Source organism: Sinohyriopsis cumingii, chromosome 15, assembly GCF_028554795.1.
Source record: "Sinohyriopsis cumingii isolate HCF-2022 chromosome 15, ASM2855479v2, whole genome shotgun sequence".
In the NCBI taxonomy this organism is placed as follows: domain Eukaryota; kingdom Metazoa; phylum Mollusca; class Bivalvia; order Unionida; family Unionidae; genus Sinohyriopsis; species Sinohyriopsis cumingii.
The window spans coordinates 137466092-137491644 of NC_142975.1; the positions used below are offsets into that span (position 1 = coordinate 137466092).

General features: G+C 36.5%; 1 protein-coding gene across 4 annotated transcripts in view; it reads left to right on the forward strand.

The window, feature by feature from the left end:
* The window catches only part of LOC149782878 (uncharacterized), a 66710-nt gene that overhangs the window by 35270 nt on the left and 5887 nt on the right, over positions 1 to 25553 (forward strand). For all 4 annotated transcript variants that reach the window (XM_089934416.1, XM_089934418.1, XM_089934415.1 and 1 more), the window contains exons 3-8: positions 1950 to 2122; positions 3711 to 3861; positions 8175 to 8341; positions 14774 to 14913; positions 22206 to 22360; positions 23541 to 23644. In XM_089934416.1, the coding sequence (XP_089790542.1) occupies positions 1950 to 2122; positions 3711 to 3861; positions 8175 to 8341; positions 14774 to 14913; positions 22206 to 22360; positions 23541 to 23644 (890 nt within the window). The remainder of the gene's footprint in view (positions 1 to 1949; positions 2123 to 3710; positions 3862 to 8174; positions 8342 to 14773; positions 14914 to 22205; positions 22361 to 23540; positions 23645 to 25553) is intronic.

A 25553-nucleotide genomic window follows, 5' to 3' on the forward strand; every position in this document is an offset into this window, starting at 1 on the left:
GACATTCTTTCTACCCCGCCACCTCACCCTCGCAAAACTTAATTATGGGATCACCTTCTCAGAAAAACAGTTGTTTGATGGAAATTTGCCCCGCCTTCCCCCGGCAACGTGAGTTTCCGATCTAAGTCAAGATTGACCATTTAATATCGTTTATCCACGAAGGGAGTTAACTCTACAAACCTGACTAGTATCGGCTAAAATGTTCTCCAGCCATTCCTAATGGCCTCAGAAATTGTTAATATCTGTCTTCATGTCCCGGCAGCCACACAAAAGCTCGCAAGTTCGAAATTCGGTGGGTCCGAAACCTTATTTTACTTTTTATATGCTTATCTTCAAACTTTCTTTTAAGCTCGCTCATCCCATTTATGCTTCTTTGTTTTTATTCCGTCACGAGAGAAAAATGCGGCGGCATCAGGTTCTCTAAAATACCCTTTTTGTATTTTTAAGTACAAACTTTCTTTTAAACTCTCTCATCCCAATAATTTTTATTTATTTATTTATTTTTTTATTTATTTTTCGTCTTACTTTGTTTTGAATTTTTATCTTGAAAATTGGTAACTCACGTCATAGGACGCGCAAGAGCTAGTCTTATATATAAAAACCCACATTTGTCTTTTTGTGTATCCGGGCTGCCAAACAAGAGGTTGTGAGTTCGAAAATCGAAGCCATTTCCTATATTTTTTATGCTGTTTTATTTTTGTGTTCAAAATTTATTTTAATCTGGCTCATATCAATATTCGTTTATTTCTTATTATTTTTTTTTCTTCTTTTTGTTTAATATTTATCTTCAAGACAAGAGGTCGCGAGTTCGAAACTCTCAAGTTGTTAATTTTTTTTTACTTCTTCTATCTATTTTTATGTTCAAACTCTCTTTTAAGCTCGCTCATCCCATTGTTTTTCCCTTTTTGTTACTTTTATCTTGAAACTTTCTTTTATGACTCCCGTCCTACGACGGGCAATTAAGCTAGAGAAGAACTAAAAGATACGCTTGAGATTTAACATGAAAAGTCCATTTACATTTTTTTAAGTACAGTTGCATCCATACCAGTTAAAGTGCAGTCGGTTGTTAATCAATCGATCCCCAAAAATGAGCGAATCTTGCGGACAGTAGCAATGGTATGTGAAAGACAGTATTGATTTGAATTCAATAAAAATAGTTTTAATATCTGAATTAATTCCTGTTTATTCGTCATTTCGTTGTTCGATTGGATTGTCAGTTTAACTACAAAAGATTCAGAAAGATAGATACAGGTCTGGGTCTAAAGACGTATGGAAGTAACATTGGGAGATCTTGGCTGACCAAAATATACAAACACAGACGCACATAATATTTGGTATTTAAACTATTTTAAACAGTTTGTTTAAGAACCTGTCTTTCTGAGGCGCAAAAATGTATAAATTTATACCGGTTACAACATATAGGCCTACTTTCCATCTAGCCAAAGAATTTACAGTATACACACTCTAGCGTTCTCTGTCCTTTTGCAACTTTGCATAATTGGTTATCTTAAACATATTATGAAAAATCCCATGGAAAGTGTTCACACAGTTACGACGAATCCGGTTTTTCTGTGTTACTTGGTGTAATTTCAGGTTCAAAGTTTCCACCCAAATCAAATTCTTCTTCACGTCTCACCCCACTGATTTCCACATAGTGTGTGTGTCTGTGTGTGTGTGTGTGTGTGTGTGTGTGAGAGAGAGAGAGAGAGAGAGAGAGAGAGAGAGATTTTCAACGAAACTGTATAAAGTGTGTGATTCATTTAGAAACTTTAGATTGAACGTGAAAATGGATATGTTGTATAAATGACTAATAACAGAAAGTACATCATTGGGTAAGCAATGATCTATTTATTGATATACTTACAGTAGGGTGATTCAAACTGCTTGACACCAACACTTCCTAGGTCACGTTCATACAGTTATGTAGTTATGTTGGTTCTATCTTTCAGATATACTGGTATGACCTTTACTGCTACTCTCCTCTGCAAATACGTATGTCTCCCATGGTGTCCAGAATTCCAAGGAGTGTACGGATAAGTGGAAGGGAGCTGACCATATTCACCGCCAATATCGTTTCCTGGTCTAGAACTCTGCTTGTGATACCAGTCGCCTATTGCCTTAAGTAAATAATAATCAAATCTTTTTCCCACTGTAAACGTCTTCAGCCTATTGAGTCGCGTGCTAGACATGTTTCCGACAGTTTAAGACGTTTTAGTTTGCGCCGAGATAATGAAATCCCAGTCAAGTGGTTACATTAATTCTTTCCACGTGATATAGAGACAAATAATGTCATTCAGCGACTGGGATTTCCTTGTCTCAGTATTAAAACGAACATTGATTATTTTTCGCACCCATTTTTTTTTTTTCTTCATTCAAAGTAAAATGACCCTGCACTTTAGCAGATTCATCACATACAGTATTTATCAGGTCCTATATTGTTTTATGAAAATCTAAATAAATATCTATGTCGAGTCTAGGTATATCTAGCTCTCTTAGAAATTAACGTTTTGTATGATGTGCTATCAAAGTTGGAGAGAGACTTTAAGTTGCTTTATAAGTAAAGTTATTTTTGTTATCTCTGTTGTTGTTGTTTGATTTTAAAACAACTCCGTCAGGCACAGCAGAAGACATCAAGGGTTAATTCCCTTGAAAAATAGTTGCTATTACATGAAGGCTATGAAACCAGACTGAGATAAGAAAAGTAAGGTTAGCAAATCAGCTAGATATATCTGCAACATTAATGAGGATCGCATGGGGAAAAAACAATGATGCTCCGAATGCCTGTCTCCCCTCCACAGCCATGAATGTGGAACGGGTACATCGCTACCTTTGTCGATCATTGTTATTCAACCCTGTCAGAGGCTGTTTCGCTGATTACAACACCGTTAAGAAACAACAACAACAAAAGAATTTCTACCAAACGTTTTCATATAAAGCAAATTCCTGTGCTAAATATATAAGTAAATACATTTGTTGTTGTCATTTTATTATGAATTATGCATTTTTAACATGTTTATGAACGCCCGAAATAAAATGTAGACTGCACAAAAATTTGCATAGCTTTGTTTAAAAAAGTGTTTATTCTGGATAATATAATGTTTTGTTTCGTTTTCCATCTTATGAAAACCATTCATTGGAACCAAAAACATGTGATATAGTTTAGTACTTTCCAGGACTTTTCCACTACATTAACACACAATATATGTAATTGTAACATTTCATTGTTACAGTAACAGACTGATCTATGGCTCTATGCAAAATCTCTAAAGAAGCTAACCTCAGTTTCAAAATTTATAGACATATTTAGTCCACCATTACCATCACGTTTACAGTGTCTGGTGCCCTGAACAGTATATAATAATATTTGTATGGCAAATAGGTGATTTAGAGCATATTGTATTAATTTTGTTTGTCCGTTTGCCCATCTATCCGGCTACGTTTTGAGTAAAGGTCAGTTTATCAGGCGCTGTGGTGAAGTATTTGTGTTCCCTGAACAATTTTGATGTTGTAAAAAATGTCAACTAAAAATTTAGATTAAATCAGGAATAGAAAACATTGCATATATTATCTGTTTTATAAATAGCTTTGCCTACATTTGTTCAGTTTTATATCTTTTACAATATTTATTTAACTCAAGGACCACACAGTGTAACTTTGACAGATTTAAAAGTAAAGATAAAACCTTCAGAAAGATTTCTTTTCAAACGCAGATATGATTACAACGTGACAGCCTTTTTGCTCATCATGTTTCATGACTTTCTTGACCATCTGGATGGTATAGTGGCCAAGGTCCAGAAACAGGTGTACGGACCACTGGACGACCCCTTGCTTGGTGGCTTTATGGATGCTTTCTGCGACAAGGTAGACGCTTATTTATGTATTTTACTGAGACGAAATTAATGTACAGTCAAACCTGCGCTTTACAGTCATATTTGTATAACTGTCACCGGGTCTCGTCGATCATTTTCATTTCAGACATTTGGCCGAGTGGTTTAAGGCGCTTGCCTTTACAGATCACTGACACCTCACCTCTGCCAGCGCGAGTCCGAGTCTCTGCTCAACCAATGTGGTTATGTGAGAAAACTTGTCAGTAGCTTCCCATGGGTATGTGGTTCTTCTCGGGTTCTTCCTCCACCAGATATACTGGCCGTCATATGCTGATAAAAGTTATCCATACAAGACCAATAGTTTCCCTTTCTCTTCGTAATATTCCTCTTTTAAAGCCCCAATGCCGCTATTTATCATAAATTTCACCATTTCTCCAATGTAACTAAAATTTGAAGGAAGAAAATGATTTGTCAAGAAAAAGCTATCCGACATAGACCGTTCTTCGAAATAATCAAGATGTTAGGTCTAAATGAAGTTCAGAAAGTCAGTTTAGAATGAAGAGGTGCCAACCCTTAATTCGGTCAGTGAAGTCGTTCGTAATTCCGCTTTTTTTTCTTTCTTCGAGAGGGCTCCAAAAGTAGTGACGTGATACATTCGACAATTCCTTTAGTGATTAATTTAATAACAACATTTGCACGTAGCGCACAAATTGATTAGAGAGAGAATGAAAAGAGGCAAGCTGTCTTTTTAAATTTGATCTGAGAGGAAAACGCGTGCATTAGATAAAAAGAAGACTCGTGTGAATACTGGTAATCAGCTGGGGCGCTGGATTACTTTTAAGGGCGAATATGGGCTGAAGACAGTCTGACATAGCGTGGTGTTAACTTCTTGTGTTTACAACGGTAACGTCATCAAATACTGTGTTTCAGCTTTCGATTGAAATCGGTCGACCAACGGATGTCGCCGATCAACATCGGATTAATTAGTACACATGCGAAAAATGTCATGGTTTCTCAGTTCGAGGGAGAAGTTACATGGCTCACAGTGTGATGAAATGTCGATGTTATCTGGTTCTGATGAAATCCAACAATGTTTAGGGACAATATCTTTTCAAGATTCAGTATTATTCAAATGATTTAGCATATACGACTTTTTGCACATAACGACAGCATTGGGGCTATAAAGTCATGCATTAAACGGTCATCTGTTTTCTGGGGTAAATGGTCAGGTGTTTCCTAGCCAAACAGTAGTTTTCTACTGCGCCAAGTGGTCACTCTAGCATATCGTATCGACCGTGCAAACGAAGCGTTTTTGTTTCCCGGAAATGTACCGATCAAGCAAAGACATGCTATGTGAACTGATGTGTAAACATACCTTATTTTGCTTATATCAAGTCAATCTGCTTGTGTAACTTTAAACTGGCTAATTATTGTTTTAGAATTTGAATCAATCTACGATATTTATTAGAAATAAATGTTATGATAAATATTCAAGGTAAATCGTAAGTCGCTTGTTTCCATCCCCACTCACCTTTTTCGGGAGGAGTGTTAAGCTGATGACAGTACTTAATATCTTCACCATGAAAGATTGATAGAAAACATATTCATCCGAAAAGATTAATAGAGAACTAAGTTCGGCCCAAATTTGCTTCAGTTTATCTTACCTATTTAACAAGTTTGTTTAAAGTGTTTACTGCATGAAAATAGTTTAGTTATCTAGATCATGGTAAGCTCCTTGGTAATAAAGATCATGGCAAGCTCTTTAGAGATCAAGATCATGGTAGACTCATTCTATGTATTGTTTATAATGTTAAATTTCAAAATTTAGCTTTCACACACTGGTTATTAATGTCGAATATGCAAATTGTTAAGTATAAGTTTTTTTTTTTTTAAACTCCAGCACAAAACTAACAACAACAAAAAAGACACCAACTGACGACGAATTATAATAGTATAGACTAGTCCCCACAGATCCATATGCCCAATAATGTTTTCTTGATCCGAGAGAAAGGTAGTGAAAGCTAGTCACAATGTACATGCAACATTTTCATTAAATATTGATCCATATTTGATATGAAAATTTTAACAGGTATATATAATCATTAGGTTCTTCGTTTTAATTCAAGAAAAGATAAAGGACCTACACTTCTGTAGCTATTTCATACAAGATATTTTAATGGTCAAATCTTTTCAAGAATTGGTAGGAAAAAGTCTGCAATATCACATAATTTTGAACGAAACCTCATGCACATTGTGTAGTTAGCACATGATGGGAATAGTATTTCAACTTAAATGGCATCACATGTCTTTGAACAAAAGTGGCATGTCAGTCATTGGTTGACATTTCCTATATTTGGTCTAAGGCTGTTACTTTTAGGAGAGCTGACTCCAACTGTAAAGTACGAGCAGCTAAGCTATTTGTCATATATCTAAGCAAAATCATGCTATAGTATTCTCACACCATCCCGTTTGTTTGTATCCCCTTCAGATTTTAAAAACAAAAGGCATCAATGATACAAAAATGCACGAAACTTTGTCATTCCTTTCATTAATTTAGAAGTTCTTACCTGACTATCGGCAGGGGGTCCCGAACACTGTCAGCTTGTTGGTGTTTCGAATCAAACACGAATGTCTTTAGCTGCTGGGTTGCCATTATTTGCGTGGGCCAGTCTATGTTTTCAAACAACAGATATGATGTAGTTCACCGTCTTTGAAAATCTCAGTAATTCCATAAATTTTGGATTTACATCTCTTTGAACTCACTTATACAATAGTTCCTAAAAAATTAAAACTAGTGTTACGTGCTTAGGCTCTCATAAACAGTAACAAGAAAAGAGTGAAGACAACAAGCTTTATAAAATTTAACAAATAATTTATTTTCCTAGAAAAACAAGGTAAAAATGGAGAGAAAAAACTCACGGCTTTAAGAATCAAATCCATAAATAATCTAAGAATAATCCCAGAATAAAAAGTTAGAAGTCCTAGTAATAAAATGTTTTAATGAATTTGAGTTCGAGTCCCGACGAAAATTTCAATTAATGTCTTTGTCCAAGAATTCTTTATGAGTACTTAAATATTTTCCAGGGAAAAGAATTAATCTCTTAGAATCCAAATAATTTGAAGAAAAATTAAAATATTAAACTTCAACTGGTCACAAAAAACACCTTGATATCTAAGTGTTTAAAGGCCCAACTGAGATTATTTCTCAAAACCTCGGTATTAAACCTGACTATTGCGCAATTCTGGTAAAACCAGATTTTCGAAATAGAGGCTATTACATGTAAAAAGTCACGTACACTTAGTACAGCCTCTATTCCACTCTAAAAATCACACATTAAGAATGAATAAAAAAGTTGTTTACTTGATTCTCAATCAAGGCCAGGAACTAGGTCAGCTTTTAGATAAAAATGTTCTATTATTAGGTGTTTACGAAAAAACAGTCAGGACAAGCTAATTTATGGAAAATGTCAAATTCCAGTAAACAAAATTACATTACTATAACATGTAATGGAATTTTAAAAAATTAAAACTAACAAACAAACAATGAAATTAAATCAAATATGCGTAACACTTGACATTGCAAATATCGGACGCAGACGACGTGGTTTTTATTGTAATTTACTATTCTAGAAACCATGAACGAACAGAACGCAGTCTGTTTGCATGTTTACATATTGAGCTTCCGTTTTCCTTGGTGACAATCAGGTTAGATATTGTAAATCAATGAATGAAATGTCAGTTTTGTGCATTTATTTTATATCATGGATGTATTTCGTTTTTAAATTTAGTCGAACATGATGGAGGGAGTACATACAAACCGGAGGGTGATCGAATACTATACGTGAAAAATAGTTTGAAGAAATCTATGAATAAAACCGTTTTCCACCAGAAGAATGAACGATAAATTTATACGGTGACATTTTTTATATTTGAAATTATGCTCTTTGCCTGTAATAATAATAATAATAATAATAATATCAATAATAATAATAATAATTGGTGCATGGTATTTGTTCAGTAAACAAGTTGTAAAGGTCAACCTACATTCAGCGGTCACTAGTGTCTACAGATCACAAGGGTAGCTGACAGGTTCGATTTTATATAACCCGTTTTAGCCAGCGAAAATTTCAAGAATAGTTCTTCGAAGAATCTATGACTCCTTGTCCCTCGATGGCGTGTCTATGGATTTAAAAACCGGGGAAAATGTCTTTACTGCCAGAATCACGAAATATGATTCCCCACCAATAAAAAATATAAATTCATAATTATTTATCAATATACAAAATCTTAAAACTAATTAGCAAATTAGCAAAAACTCGTGCTGCAATCGTATACATTTTGTTTCAGATCGTCAATGTGTTATCTCTGTGGACTATCCTCATGGTGACAGATTTTAGTCGCATGACCGCATTAGAAAGTCTGCTATACTTAGTTGCATGCTCCATTATTATCACATATGAATTCGTTCTCGGAGTGGTTCGAGTGCAGGACTATTTCTCAGCATATTACGCCAGGTATTTGTATAATATAATTTTTTGAATGATTCTTGTAAATTAGGTATGTCAGTATATCACGAGGCTCTTGGTTTTCAAAGTAAATTTATATTTTTGTGGGTGTCACTGAGAATATACAAACCAGCCGCTGTAAAACAGTGAATGTAACATATTCAAACATTATCCCACCACCACCACCAATATTGCTTCTGAGTCATATGAACCTTTCGCTCATGTGTACTGTGGACTTTTGGTTCCCTATATTAAAATATTTTTTAAAAAAAGAAACTTTTCTTTAAATTCCATACTTAAACGTACGCCATCTAGCGAGAGACAAATGTGATAAAGAACACTTTATAGAAGGAGTATGTGAACGTGGTCACTTTCTTCGGCTCAATTCACCTTTTCAGAGGTTCTGAATTGTTGAACCGGTCCAAAAAATTCATGGTAAAATGGCATCATCGAAAATTCAGTGGTTGGCTGATTTGTTTGGGGATTATTGTGGAGGGTTCCTTTAACGTCACTTGCGACGCATTATTGGATACTGCAATATATCTTCCCCAGGGAAATGGAAGTTTCGTGCCTTTTCCAGGGACACACAGAGGCAGCAGACCCAAGATAGCCTAGGCGGATATCGAACCCGCTAGCGTTGGATTACAAATTTAGCTCTCTACCAATTGAGATAATGCGGATCCACCAGGCAAGAGACAAGACTAATAGATAAGTTCCATTCCATGGATAAATGTGAGATTATCTTTTTCCAACAGATTAAATGAGTCAATTACGTTTATACCTGTCATTTTGCCGAACCATGTAAAGTAACCTAAGCGCTTTTCTCAAGGCAATTTATGGTATCATTGCCAATAAGTGGGAATACGTTAACAATTAACCTGTTGCCGCTTAAAAGACCTGCAGATTAAGATAATAATTCGTCTTGCAGGCACAAGCTAAATAGCATACTAGCGTCTTAGTCTGCCTGTCCCATGCACAAGAAAACTTATGACTGGCAGCGTTGATGTCAGCGTAGGCAAATTTAGACAGAAAGTTAGTCTGTTGGAATATCACGTCGATTTTTTACAAAATTTTATTTTCCGATCATTGGGGGAAGGCCCAGTTTTAAATTTCTTTCAAGGTTAAAGTTTGTGTTTAAGGTCATTGTGGTTCATATAAGGAAAGTCAGCATTTTAATTCACTTGCGTATCCGTATAACATTAATACGTGCAGACGACAGGTTAAACTTCGTGCTTAAGGTTTTTGGCTCTATACATATGCAAGAAATGTGCATTTTAATATTACTTCTGTGTATTAATAAGCATTTTCCAATTTTACTTCTGTGCATTGACAAAAATGTCCTTACCTTTTTGTTAGGTTTTAATGCAAATTTTACGTTACCCTATGACATCTAACAGTGGAAAGTATGATACTGAAGTATTGCTTTTCTATCAGATCATTGTTTCGAAATCCGATTTCATGTTTCCATTTTCATTTGCTTTAACAAAACACAAACCATATTTGTATGAACCACAATAAATATGATTGGGGCATTATTTGTCTCGTAGTTTTTCCATCTGTCTGTTCATCTTTCCATCATCCATTTTTCAGGTTTTTTTAAAATTCATTTATTACTTTGAGAGGACAATGTTTCATGTGCTGTCATTTACTTGGTGTTGTAGTTTAGAGTGTGAATGAAACTTTGAGAGAACTTAGCTGCCATGTTAATGTTAGTCACCATCACCTGAATTTCAAACTTCAGTGAATATTGTCACCTCAGGCATGTGGTCATCGTGCCTTACAGCTTTCAAAGTACATTCATGTGGTTATTTTATGGCTCCATTATGATAAGTATTACATCATCACATAAAAACAGATTTCGGTGACCTGCATTTCATCCGTCAATGACTCTACGCAACATTATTAGGCCAGCTTCTCAATAATCTTACTTGAAGGTTTATATAACTTTCTGTGGATATTTTGTGGTATGTCTGACACTACTCCTCCAAAGTATGTCACGAGAACCTATATTTCACGCCTTATGGTTCCAGTAGCAGCTAATTACATACTTGTACCGACCGCTCCGGTGGCTTAGTGGTTAGAGCGTCCGCCTCGGATGCGGGAGGTCGTGGGTTCAATCCCAGGCCGAGTCATAACAAAGACTTACAAAAATGGTACTAACAGCTGCCTCGCTTGGTGCTCGGCATTAAGAGGTTAGTGTTAGGACTGGTCGGCCTGGTGTCAGGATAATGTTACTGGGTGGGACATCATGCTACATGTCTGCGGCATGATGCCCCAGTGCTAGACATCACTATAAACTGCCACACTGCAGACATCGTGGCAATATGACTGAAAAATTGTTAAAACTACGTTAAAACATCCAAATCATGCACACATCACACACATACTTGTACCTATTAGCAATTACCCCAAATGTAACATAGGTATTAATAGCAGTTAGAATTAATTGCAAAATATAGCTTCTGCTGTGTTCATTTGAATGCATGTGCCCAAAATGCATGGTGTAATGACCAATTCGGTAACATATAAACCCACATCTGGTATATGGTGAGAACGATAATAAGAAATAGTCAAAATCTAAGAGGAGTGAGAGCAACTTCAGTCATGTATGTACTGATGTACTGACTGACATTGTGTTGGCTTGTCGCATCTTCATATGACTGAGGAACACACCAGGACAAATACAACTAGTAGCTAATTGATGGCACTTGTTCTTTGTTGTGTATCACTGTTTCAACGTAAGGGGTTTCATTAAACAATCCCAGCACATCCAAATCCTAATTAGCTACACTGGTGCTTTTATGCAGTTGCTTTTGTCTTTTTTCCTGATATTATACTTCTGGTTTCTTATCACTCCGAAGTCACGTGCACAGTTCTATGAGATATCTTTCTTCAAGTAACGAAAGATTTCTCTCTGTTGTTGTTTGTTCATTCTTTCTGTGGTTTTTGTATTTCTTCTAGCGAATTTTGTTCAGAATGTGTGTTCCCATGCGACTGTGAAGTTACTGGTTGATTTCCTTGGTGATCGAGAAGCGCAACATTGCTCAAGTTTTATCCCCATTATTTACAAAGTATGAGATCCTTTTCTTAAAAACTGAATCTCCCTTGAGCGTCGCGTAGTATCTGCTTTAGACGACAGTGCTATCTTCTGCTGGTTGTGGTTCTTGAGGTTCCCAGTATACACGACCTTTGCGTCTTTTTAAGGCAGCACTTTTGAGTCTTGATTCTTTTGCTCAGCATTTATCAAATTTTCCATTTTCACGTTGTTAGAAATAGATAAAACGGCTAGGATATCATCAGTTTCAATGTTCACATCAGTGTTGTCACAACTCATTTAATCTGACTTGATAAAAGTATCATTGGTGACTGATGGATTGCTGTGTAGTGTGCTTTGACAATTATCAACAACTTCCTGATTTACACAGCATTCTGTATCCATGTCTGAACTTTCTATTGTCTCAGATGATAATGTCTTCGATAATTCTGACTTCACGGTTTTTGTAATTTTAAATTCATTCACTAAGTTAGTAAGAAAGAAAAATTGCCATTACCACCATGGGTGAACTTGCTAGTTGTTTACATGATTGCCGTTCTTCCTTAGAATTGGGACGAAATAATTAGCAGTCCAGTGGTACCATGCAATGGACCTATTCTGTTCCATAATATGGTAAGCTGCAAATTGTTTTGGATTTGTCCTGTAGAAAACAATTTGTTCAAAATTTTAGTTTTTGTCCAACCGGCTATTCAGTGTCTGAATTGGTAAACCAACTACAGCAGAAGAGGACACTTATTGTCCATATTGATGAATACCCGACATCTCTGCTGCATGAAATGAGGGAATATTTAAAGAAGGGAGAGTGGTCCGTTAACTGGTTGAAGTCTGGTCGTGACTTGTAAGTTTCAGCATTTAGTCACATTTCAGTCGATGTGCTCATCCTCGCCGAAATCTTCAGTTCCCGTTTACGTAATTAAAACAGAGCTGAAAAGGCCGTCGCCATCGTCAGTACTAAATGAAGGAACACCGAACGAAGACAGGCTACCTTTGCTCATAATGTCTTGTGCGTTTCCATCTATTTTCACAAATCTTGACGAGATGACCTGTTTTCCATAGAAACGAAAGGATTCAAGCAACTGTCTCCTCGTCTCTCTTGTGTATGGTGCTAACATCTGCCTTGCTTGGCGCTCAGCATTAAGGGGTTAGTGCTAGAACTGGTCGGCCTGGTGTCAGGATAATGTGACTGGGTGGGACATCATGCTACATGTCTGCGGCATGATGCCCCAGTGCTGTATGTCACTATAACTGTCACACTGCAGACGTCGTAGCGATATTACTGAAAAATTGTTAAAGGTACGTTAAAAATCCAAATCACACACACGTTCGTGTTGATGCGGTGCTGAGACTGTCAACGCCGTTAAATTCGCTTACTATGGATACAAAAAGTAAAAATATTAACCATTACAAGCATTTGTTTTTCTTTTGTCCGATTTTTAAATTCACGCCGTAGCATCTGGACACTAAAGCAAATACCTTTCTTTTCGCAACAAAAATATCATCGAATCATACATCCCAGACAGACAAAACAAACTCTTTTGCATATGCCAAGCGGCATAATCCTGTGTAGTTGTAAGCAGAAGAGTTCTCTAACGTGAAGCAGTTGTGCATATATGGGGTCGTCCATTAATTATGTCAACAAAATGGGGGGAGGGGGTTTGAAGAAGTTTGACAATTGTTGACATGGGGGAGGGGGGAGTTCAAGATAAATTGACGTCAACAATGTTATTTTTTTACAATAAATTTAATAAACCAAAAAATAGGAAATTAGTCGGTGCGTTGGTATGGCACACACTCGCTCGCCCGTCAACAGCCCACCAGTTTAATCCTAAACCGATTGAGCTCTTGCCAAGGAAGTCATATTCTTGCATCATAATATTTTGTTTTTATTCAGTGTAGATTGTAGACTGTAGACAGATTTTTAAGGGAAGTTGTTACTAAATTCAAAGACTGCACTGAGCCATAGCCATCTAAATAGTATAGCTATCCATGGACTTCTATTAAATAGCATCTATGTTATATGTAGAGATGCTATATATATTGAAGTCCATGAGCTATCCATCCAAGGATGGAAAACTGAGCCTAGGAAACTTGAGACCTTGACTATTATACAGTCATCTTTAATATAATACATAAAATAAATTATGTAACCTACACAAGCATATAACTTCTTCAACCAGATGCAGTAACCTTAATGCCTTACAAATATTGTACACCTTGATAATAGACTCTTGTTCATTTCAGGCAAATGCCTCCGCCCCCCCCCCCCATTTGCATGTGCTGTAAAATTGCTGTAGGGGGGTCACTGAAAGTTTGACAGTTGTTGACAAGGGGGGAGGGGTGGTAAAAAATTGCCTAAAAATTGTTGACATAATTAATGGACGTCCCCTATATGGTACTTGGTCGTTTTGAAGAAAGAAATGAAATTTTTCTGCAGACATCTGTTCACAATTTGAATGATTCTACCGGTTGCAAGAGTTGCAAAGTATAAAGTCATACGTACAATTTAAACGACATGAACCGCATAGCCAGAATGCTGCTCTTTTAGTTGCTGCAGTTTTGTGCTATTTTTAGAGGCTTGGTGAGTTTTGGAATTTGTATGAACTGATAGAGATTTTAGAATATCAACCGACAAGTATATGTGAACTGCAGTACGCACTATATACTCGAGTCAGTGATTTGTTTATAATAATGCACGTGAATATAATGAGGAAATTAATATTTCGAGTCGTCAATAACACCGAATCCGTTGACAAAATTAAATTCACGGGGTCTTAATGTGTGCAATTCAAACTTTGATTTGCAGTACATCACTGACATCAATTAACCAGCTAGCTTTTAAGTATTAATTGGAGTAAGTTACCTTGCGATGAAATCGAAATATAGCAGCGTGTTATTCTGACGTATATGCGTAATTATTTTCATTGTTAAAAATTAAAGTTCAACATTTAATTTTAAATGTTACCAGTAACTACAACATCTGATTTTAAAGATTATAAAAGTAATGTAAGAAATATGTACCACACTGTAATTGAGATCTATTTAGTATTCCGCTGTCCGTCATACAAAATTGTTTTGAATATGAGTAGTACTTGCATCATTTATTATTACAGATTTTGTAAAGAATTTAAAAAGTATAAACGTATAGATTTATAATACCGGTCTTTGTAAGTCTTTGTTATTTTGCTTTTATTTAATTGTATACGTGTATTCTGGGTAGCTGAGGGTATCTTTGAACAGTTTTATGGTGTTTTCGGAGTAGTACTGGGGTGTCAATGGGTGTCTTGGTGTCTTTAGACGGATCGAGAATCTCTTACAGGTGAACACATCCATCATGATAAAGAAGATCTAGGTGATCTAGGTACATATTGAATGTCTTTCTCCTATAGGAAATATGGGAAGCTGAACCAATCTGTTCAGTCAAACACGGCGGCGGTGATGGAAGGAAAACTGAAGGAAAAGCTTGAATCACTCGGCATTGGATTTCTGTGCCTCTCACAATCTTCAACAATCCCGATAGAAAGCATTGGTAATTAATAGTTTTATTTAACTAGTACTTCGTATTACTATATATCCATGCTGAGCTTAGAAGCAGCTGCCTGTTACAGACTTAAAGAGGCGTCGTTCTAAAAGGGTTGACTAAAAAAGCAAAGTGGTCTTTTTCGCCCATTAATGGCAAATGATCCTCATCGGCGATTAATGAAATCCCGATTGCGTATACTTGTTGTGTTTGGACCTAAACTGTTCGCAAATGGCACGGTTATAATTACTATAGGTATTTTCCAAGATTGATTTTAAGATACACTATGTTAAAGTTGAAACTTGCAATACTTGATGAATTACTAGAAACTGGACACTAGTCCGTACGTAAACATCATTAGGAGTAGGGCAGTTTCATAAATACCATGTAGGTAACATAACTTTCTTTACAAAACAGCTACAATATACAAATTGATTTTTAATGGAATTGAATATGTATCAAAAGAAAATCTAGTCTTACCGGTTTGACAAGTCAGATTTTTAAATGCGTATCGGTAAAAGTTTAAATGCGATTCGGTAAAAGTGGGAGATAACAAAACATGATCTAAAATCACGAACGTACCATATCATTCAACTGGAGATCCATTGAATATCAAAGCTATGTTACGTACCATATTGATTAAACTGGAAATCCATGGATCGCCAGAACTGTGGTACGTACCATATCAATTAAACTGGAAATCCATGGAATGCCAAAACTGTTAAGTGGTTGCCATATTGATTAAACTGGAAATCATTGGAATGTCAAAGCGGTGTTACGTACCATACTGATTAAACTGGATATCCATGGAATTCCAAAGCTTTATTAAGTGGTTCGTTCTTTTGGAATACACACGGATGAAAACGCATTATATGATGTGCACTCCTTATATGTTGTACTTTTTTGCTACCTGAGTAAATTGCTTATTATATATGATGTGCATTTCTTATGTTATGACAATATTTTTTACTATATGTGCATGTCTTATAATGTGACATATAGGTTTTATTACATGATGCACACATTTAAATATATGATGTGCAGTTGTTAATATCGCATGTGCATTTCTTATTATATTATGTTATGTTATATCTGTACGCTGTACATTTTTTATTATGTGATGTTATGTTATATCTGTACGCTGTACATTTTTTATTATATTATGTTATGTTATATCTGTACGCTGTACATTTTTTATTATGTGATGTGCATGTCTGATGATACGTAATATGTTTTTATTTATATGATATACATCCATTACTTTTTATATGCATTTGTTACTATATGGGGCTGTGACATTTTTTTATGCTTTCCAAACTTCATTGTGTGATGTGGATGTTTTATTATATGATGTGCATTTTTCATTATGATGGTCATTATATGATGTGCATTTTTCATTATGATGGTCATTATATGATGTGCACTTTTCAGTATGATGGTCATTATATGATGTGCATTTTTCACTCTGATGGTCATTATATGATGTGCATTTTTCATTACGATGGTCATTATATGATGTGCATTTTTCATTATGATGGTCATTATATGATGTGCATTTTTCACTCTGATGGTCATTATATGATGTGCATTTTTCACTCTGATGATCATTATATGGTGTGCATTTTTCATTATGATGGTCATTATATGATGTGCATTTTTCACTCTGATGGTCATTATATGATGTGCATTTTTCACTCTGATGGTCACTCTATCATGTGCATTTTTCACTATGATGGTCATTATATAATGTGCATTTTTTGTTATGATGGCATTTTTCATTATGATCGTCATTATATGAAGTGCATTTTACATTATGATGATCATTATATAATGCCCAAACTCATCATGATGACGATCAAAAAAGAAACTCTTCTACCAGTGAGAACTGAGTTATGCACCGGTTTTGAACAAAAACGTTTATTACACCATCATATATATAGATCATTTTAAGTTGACGCTATGTCAGCAACCATAATATAATGCAATCAATAGTTTTAGTAAAGATTATATGGCGAGTATTACAACTCATATTTATAAAATTATAAAACACACATCAATACAACTGGCAGAAGATGCGCTTTCTGTCGGTGTCTTAGAAATTCGTGTGCTGATTTGGTTTCAGTGAAAAATGACCAATTTTTGTTGGCTTGTTTAGGACGTTTTTGCCATCTTGCCCTCAATACGGATACACTTCTGACCAGTGAGGTTTAATTTGTTTTTAAATATATTATGTTATATATACTGTTTGTCCTTTGGTCTGTTCCCACACAACTTCCTCTTTCGCTGAATGTAAATTTACCAAATCTTCTCAATTTTTAGCGAGAAACTCCCACCCCTATTGAGGTTGTTCAGGAGTGTGAATGTGATTTTAGATTTGTAACGTAGCGACAACAATTGTAGTCATGTCGCTACAATGTCTGCAGTGCCACAGTTTATAGTGATGTATAGCACTGGGGCATCATGCCGCAGACATGTAGCATCATGTCCCACCGTGTCACATTATCCTGACACCATGCCAACCAGTCTTAACACTAGCCTCATAACGCTGAGCGCCTAACGAGACAGCTGCTAGTAACACTTTTCGAAGACGTTGGTATGACTTGGCCGGGGTCTGAACCCGCGACCTCTCGCATCCGAGGCGGACGCTCTAACTGGTTAAGCCGCCCGGAGTGGTTGTACTTGAGGAGGGAGTGGGTTCGGGTGGTGGATTGTGTAAACTATACAAAATAGCAATTACCGTTACACTTTTTCGTATTAACACTTAAATGGTCATTTTCAACAAACAAATTGATGGTCATAGGCTGAAAAGTGTAAGCGTCTATCTCTTTTGCATTTTAAGTCCAAAGAGCGAATATAAAAAGTGTTTTCCAGTTCATAATCAGTTCACATTGATTATGGAATCGATACAGAAATACACTAAAGCTATCCTCAATTGCTAGATTTTCATGATTGGCAAATTGACTGATTCTTGTACTATATTTCATTTTAGTTCTGAAGTACCCAACTGTAAAGCATTTACAGTAAAGGTCACTCGCAGACGACAATACTAAGCCTCAGTGGTAAGAAATTTATAGGTATGGAGGATAAGGGGGCAATGAGTCCTACATGAGTCAGCATCGTGCAGTTCTTTCTCTTTGGGGCATTTTCGATTTGATCATCATCATCATAATGAGTTTGCACATTATATAATGATCATCATAATGAAAAATGCACAGCATATCATGACTATCATAATGAAAAATGCACATCATATAATAAAACATCCACATCACACAATGAAGTTTGCAAAGCATAAAACGTTTGTTATTCTACAGTATCATATAGTAACCAACGCACTTCAAATACTTTGTGTGCATCGTATAGTTAAAAACAGAATCAGCATACAGTTAGAAATGCACTCATAGTGAATAATGTACAATGTATAATTACAACAAAACGTGATATAATAAAAAAATATACAGCTGACAGTAACAACTGCATATGATATATTTAAATGTGTACATCACGTAATAAAACCTAAATATCATATATTAAGTAGGGTGCTCCACCCAATTTCATTGACGTTAATCAGCACTGTAAAATTAACGTAAAATGCATCAAGGTAAAATAAATTATATATGTTTGAAGGGAAAAATTATGGCGTGTTCCACCACATTTCATGACTTTATGCATCACGATGAAATTGCAGGATATCCCGACAAGAACAAGGATACAAGCATATATCCAGTTTTATAAAAACTAAAACTCCATCAGTATATCGAACACAAAACACTGTCCGCTCCAAGACATTGAGAAAACCGTTATGAGAGAATCCATGTCATCACAGAAACATGCAATCGACCTGTTTCGGTGACCATTCCGGAAACCAGTCTGTTTCCAGTGCAGTAAAACATTTAAGGCTCCAACTTCACTTACTTTGAAAGTAACGGTAACTTGAATCATGAAACATACAAAATGGTGTCGTTCTTGTTCATCTTTCGAGTTCGAAGATGACCATGGCATTACAAACTCGTTTGATTTTTGCGAGTACGTGAGAAGCTGATCGTGCTAAATTTGTTTTGGCTGAACTGTCTATTGCACACTTGTAGGAGATGCCACATAGGATTGCTTTATCAATAGAGGACCTGCTGAAGTTCTGACATTTACGCTGCTGGTGCTTCAGCAATGTCACTGCAATTCTTCTCCGTTCAAAGTCTATAGCTTCAGTATGGATTAGACTGCAGCGGTTTGAGCGATCCTGTGCGAGATGTTCCCAAGACTCAGGGTCATTGTGGAAGTGTTTCGAGGATGCTTTGAGGGAATCTTGGAATCGTTTCTTCTGACCACTTTGAGGTTGATTTCCCTCCTTCAGCTGTTCGTGAAAGATCTTTGGTAGTCGCGTTTCTGACATCTTGGTGACCTGGACTGTCCATGTCAATCAATTTCAACAGTAGAATGTAGATGCCTGGAATGCCTGCCAATGTGAGAACATCAGTGTCTGAGATCCTGTCCTGCCATCTTATCAACATCACTTTCCTCAGGCAGACTGTGTAAAATGGTTCAACTTCTTAACATAGCGTCTTTACACCGTCCAGGTTCCGTAAGCATACAGTAGGGTTGGCAGCACAATGGCGTTGTAGACCTTACGTTTTGCTCGTAGACTGCTGCCTTTGTGCTCCCATATATTTGCGGGTAATCTGCCAAAGGTTATACTTACTTTAGCAATTCTGGCATTGGTTTCATTCTCAATGTGGCCTGCACGTGAGAGTGTGCTTTGAGATGGGTAAACATGTCAGCTACTAGGAGTGTTTGGCCATTTACTGTGACGATAGGTTCTACGAAAGGCCATCATGATGCAGGTTGGTGAATCAACTTTGTCTTCTTGATACTGATTACTGATTGTGAGATCGCAATTATCACAAGCGGAAGAGAAATGGCCCATTCTGTGCTGCATGTCAAACTCTGAATTAACATTCAAGGTGCAGTCGCCATAAAATAGGAGATAACGAACAGTCACTTCCTACAACTTTGTTTTCGCCTTTAGTCTCCTCAGATTGAAGAACTTGCTGTCAATCCTGTATCTAATATGTCAATCCGAGTGTCATAGTCACGAAATGCGCATGTTACTATGGCAGAGAATACCACACTGAAGAGAGTTGGAGCCACCACACAACCTTGCTTAATTCTTTTGGTGACTGGGAATGGATTAGATGATATATCGTCAACGACACGAGTAAGCATGCTGTCATGGAATTGCCGAACCGTTACCTTGAATTTCTCTCGGCATCCTAATTTCGCTATAATCTTCCAAAAGGCTTCCACGGTTGACTGTGTCAAAGGCTTTTCTCAGGTCGACGAATGTCGTGTATCAGCTATAGTTCCGTGTCTGGTATATCTCGTTGAGTTGATGCTCTGCAAACACCGTGTCTGTGTTCCCTCGTCATTTTCTGATGCCACGCTGACTCTCATTACAAGAGCTCTTGATCAGTGTCATGTGCAAAGTGATTCAGCAGAATTCTGGCGAGTATTTTTCCGGCTGTTGACAAGAAGGAGATGCCGCGATGATTGTCGATGGATTGTTTGTTGTCTTTCCGCTTGTATAATTGGACGATGGATGCATCATTGGACTCTTGGGGTATAGTTGATTGATTCCACATTCATTGGAAGAATTCAGTCAGCTTCTGTGCCATGTGCGAGCATTCTGTTTTGTTGATTTATGCTGGTATTAATCTGCTTCAGATGCTTTGTTATTTTACAGCAGGTCAATTACTTTCACAGTTTCAGTCAGCATTAGAGGATCAGCAAGTGATACATTGATTTCAATTTGATCACTTGCCTCATCACTGATAGATTACTGTAAATCGAGAATGTTGTCGAAGTGTTCTGTCCATTTTTGAAGTATATTCTCTTTGTCAGTTAGTGATGTGGTGCTGTTAGCACTCAGTATTAGAGATGTTCTTGATGACCGTGGCAGTAGATTGTCTTCAAAGCAACGTTCTTCATGTCATTCGTTTCTGCGTAGAAATGAATCTCATCTCCCTTACCGCTGAGCCATGAGTGTTGCAATTCTCTGAGTTGATATTGGACAGTCATTTTGATGTTGTTGAAGGCTGCCTTCTTAGATGGCGAAGTTCTGTCTTATAAAGTCTCGAAACAGGCCTTCTGTAGCCTATGTTTTTCATTCAGAAGCCTCTGTGTCTGATGTAGTTTTACTCTTTCAGATGACATGGACATATAAATATGTAATTCCTGCTTATCATCCTTTTGCTTGCAACAGTAAACTAAATGGTGCTTTCAGTTATGAATATTACTTGTGCCAACATTGAGAGTGCCAAAGAAATGAAGTACTTCAGTTCCTTTGTTTTGTATTCCCTGCAGGCACAGTTCTTTTCTCTATCTTCAATATCATCTTCATTGTCTGATGACACTGGGATTCATATAACCTCCTGAAGGGCCTGGTTGAATAAACAATGACTCATTATCGTGGCTTTCTTTTAAAATTTTGGGTGGTTTTCATGTCTTTGGTGGAGATTTTCTTTTTAAACTTTCATATTTATTTAACCATTTCTACCACTTAGTTTCTGATTATTGCATTTACTCTTCAGCCGTGTTTTCACATTTGATTCTGTGATGGATACTCCACTAATTCAGAATATGTCTAAAACCATACGATAACTGCACATAATATACTAGTATTAATAAGTATGCATCATATAATAAAACATACACATTATATAATAATACATGCATGTCATATAGTAAAACATACACATCATATAAAAAGAAATGTGCATTATTTAATCGGCAATGCACAGCATACAATAATAAATGCACTACATAAATAAAGGAATTTGCACCATTCCAAATGGACCACTAAGGACTGCTCTGGGGTTCCGTAGAAATCACTTTACAGAAAACTGAAGTATGTTTTCTTTCCCCTTTTAAGCTCTACTTTTAACACATGAATGACTACATTATGCCGACGAAAAGGTAGCTACATGTCTTTCCCAAGGATTCACCATGGCAGTCGACCAAGTATGGCAAGGGTGGGTTTCGAACCCGTCATCCTTGAATTATTAGTCTGACGTTCATCACCTGGCTCTTACGTCGCATAATAAATTACTTACTATTTACGGATAAAGATAAGATTACTACCAGATGAGTATGTCGCAGGGTAATTACAATAATTAACTAGAGCAATAATTACCACCGTATGAGTATGTCGCAGGGTAATTACACTAATTAATTAGAGCAATAATTACCACCGTGAGAGTATGTCGTATAGTACGTATTTTAATTAATTGGAGTAATAATTGCTTCAGGTGGTATATTGGGTGTTGTTTGCTTGCTGCTGTCCGTGCGTCTGGCTCATGCAAGTCTTCAGTACAAACTTACTGCCAGAGGAAAGCCAGAAACTGATAGCAAAGAAAGTCTACCGGAAGACAGTTGTCGGAAGACAGAAAGTGAGACTCCAACTGTAAGTTTTTTGTCACATTCTTCGTCATGTACTATTGGAGATTAAAGGGTTCCAACAAGTGGTGACACGAGGGCTTGATGTGCTCGGGGGTAAAGTTCTGTAATGACGCCCCTACTTTGGTACAGAGGACAAATTCGTGTCTTTTTTTCGCCAATATCCAACCTTTCCCTCCCCCAGGTAAGTTTTGTGAAGATTTGCCCTTGTTTTACTAATTTGAAGGTGAAATGCTATGAAAATATCTCCCGACTACTCCCTAGCGCCACCACTGGTTCCAACAAATAATGCCGAATATGCAAACATGATATGACAATACTGGCAGAAGACCGACAGCCATTTCCACAGCATGTAAACAGCATAGCATGTGGCAAAGTGTACCCGTGACAAATTTTTATATATGACAAGACATGCCTAACTAGTAATCATGCAAATTGTATGGAGTGGAAGTGATACCAATAGAAAAAGTAAAGAAAATCTTATGCTTTCTACTTTATAAAGAAAACAACAACAACAACAGTAGCAACAACAGCAGCAGCATAACAAAACAAAGAACAGAAACTAAAGCGTATCTTTTCACAGAACGTAAATTGGCTATGGTCACTACTGATAATACCACCCAATAATAAGCAATCGGATCTCAATCGGTAGGCAATGTCTCAAGACCTTGATTGCGAAATACATTACGTGTACGAAGCAATTAGATTTAGGCTGTATTTTGATGCGTAAAAAAGCGTGGATAAGATTAAAAATGTGTCGAAATAATAATAAATCTGGTACGATCAGATTTTGAACTGCATTATTCAGTTTGAGTCTTTAGAAGAAAAAAAGCGATGTTTAGAAATGTGGTGCATGCCTTTTGAATTCTAACTTGGCTCGTATTTCATTTTTATCACAGAATGATAAACGATAGAACAAGTCACGAGCTTATCATCCAAAGAAAAATAAAGACCAGATTATTTTAAATTTATTATCGATATTTAGCAATGTTTACAGCTATCAAGTTTAACTGATATGATACATTTCGCCATAGTTTATACTATTAAAGTACGAAACTTATTTTTCTCATGCTATATCCAGTCTTTTTATCGCTGAAAGGTTGCACTTTTAAAGATTTATATGGAAGAAGGTGTAACTTCTTGATAACTTACGGGCAGTCTGCGTAACAAAAAGTTTTCTCTTGAAGGTCACCAATGCGATTCAGACAAAACAAAGGAAAGAGAAAGAGGAAGAATCAGAAGATAAAGGAAGTTTGTCGTATTCATCCAAGGACTCAAGTCCAACGAAGAGGTATTGCATTTCATATCGATGGGTACTACACTCAAAGTTAATATAATTTTACTCCATCTTTTATAATGTAAGGATTTCTCCATATTAGTGTAGCAGGGGCAACTCTTAGCAAAATTTACTTAGAGGAAGGAAAAAAGATACTTTATTTATAAAATACTCTGCTAAACGTAAAGAAGTGAACATCAAAAGCTGATAGCATTCAATCCTTTTGATCTCTTCCTTTATTAATTACAAAGCTAAAATGCTATTTATGTCTGTACTGACAGGTAGCATGAAGGCGATTTAAAACTTTCTGCTAAAAAGCCAGTTATTTTGTCACTTGTAACACAATGCAAGCTATTTTTTCCCGTCGTAAACTACCCGACTAGCCAATACTAGTTATTTTTGTACTCGTCGTAAACTACCCTACTAACCAATGCGTATTTAACGAACAAGGATGCATCATCAATTACACTGAGAGTAAACATTTTAAATTAACATCCATCTTATAGAGGTTTCGTATTTTGTATAAGGTTAGATTTTTAAAGAAAAGGAATTTCCCCGGTTTTCCTCACTGATTATTCTGGCTGTATAAAAAAAAGACCTTGCATATCTTAGGTATTGTTAAAAGAACTTTTAATTCCCATTATTTTGGTGTGTGATTGATAGTTGTAGTCTTGGACTATAGAGTATAACGCTTGGCCTTACTTCAGATGTATACCTATATAAAAAAAAAACTGCTTGCTCCGCTTTGTAATTTTTACTTCCTGGATTGTTGGTTAGCTGTGTGCTCATATCACTTACAGTTTTCACAAGTACAATATCAGAAGAAATTTAAGCCACAGTACTTGAAAGTAATATAGCGGTATGCCAACATTCTCGCCAGTGTGCACGTTGCAAATGTAAACAGCCTCACTTTACACCTGTCACTCTCTCAGAAGTTCATGCTATCTGTAGAGTGCCCTTATAATAGAAACCTGACAGGTTTGTCGTTTTTTACGTGACGTAATGAAGAAGACATTATTTTAACCATTATCATGGTTTTTATATCATGGCGTCACGAAAGGCGTAACATACAATGTCATGGCGTCACGTATGATTAGTAAAGTGGGGCACCCTAACGACAATGGTAAAATATATTACAGATCTCTCTGGGCAACTCTAGCGACAAGACTTTTCAGATCACCCTGGGCAATTCTAACGACAAGGGAAATTGAACATGCGGAATATTGGGCCTGTATAGCGTCAAAGGAAAGTGGAGTTAGGAATGCAACAGGTGAGGTGACGTCACAGTACTGAACATTGGTAACAATGTAGCAAGGGGTTGACCTGAATACGTGTTGCTCTAGGGAGAGACAAATACAGCAGAGATATAGACATAAACACATAGACATAGATTGATGACCATCAAGGGACAAGGGACCTTGAACATGTTTGGGCCTGTCAAGGGATAATGGAGAAATTGTATAGGGCCTGGCTAGGGACAAGGACGTTAGAGGGCCAAACACAACAGAGACAGAAACTGACTTATACTAGTACAAGCCTGATATTTATATATAGAGCATTATCTAGACTTGAAATTATGTTGGCGGTGTTCATAAATTTGCATAATTGTAATGATACTATAAGTAGCTATAATCAAGGAAAAGATCAATGCCAAAATGGATGTTACAAAAAGTAACGCTAAAATGACGAAATTGTCCCAGAATCTAAAGGAGACTAAACATATAAAAAAACATTAGGCTACATTGGTTTAGACTAAAATCGATACACCTAGTAACCATTTATAGTATCAACTTGTGTGACGATCGTGGATTTGATTTCAAACTCGATATGAGCTGATCCTGAGTCCTTGACAGAGAAGACGGGATGAAATTCGACCCATTGGGATTCTTTCATTATCATCATAGTGGGTGGCATGGCAAATAGA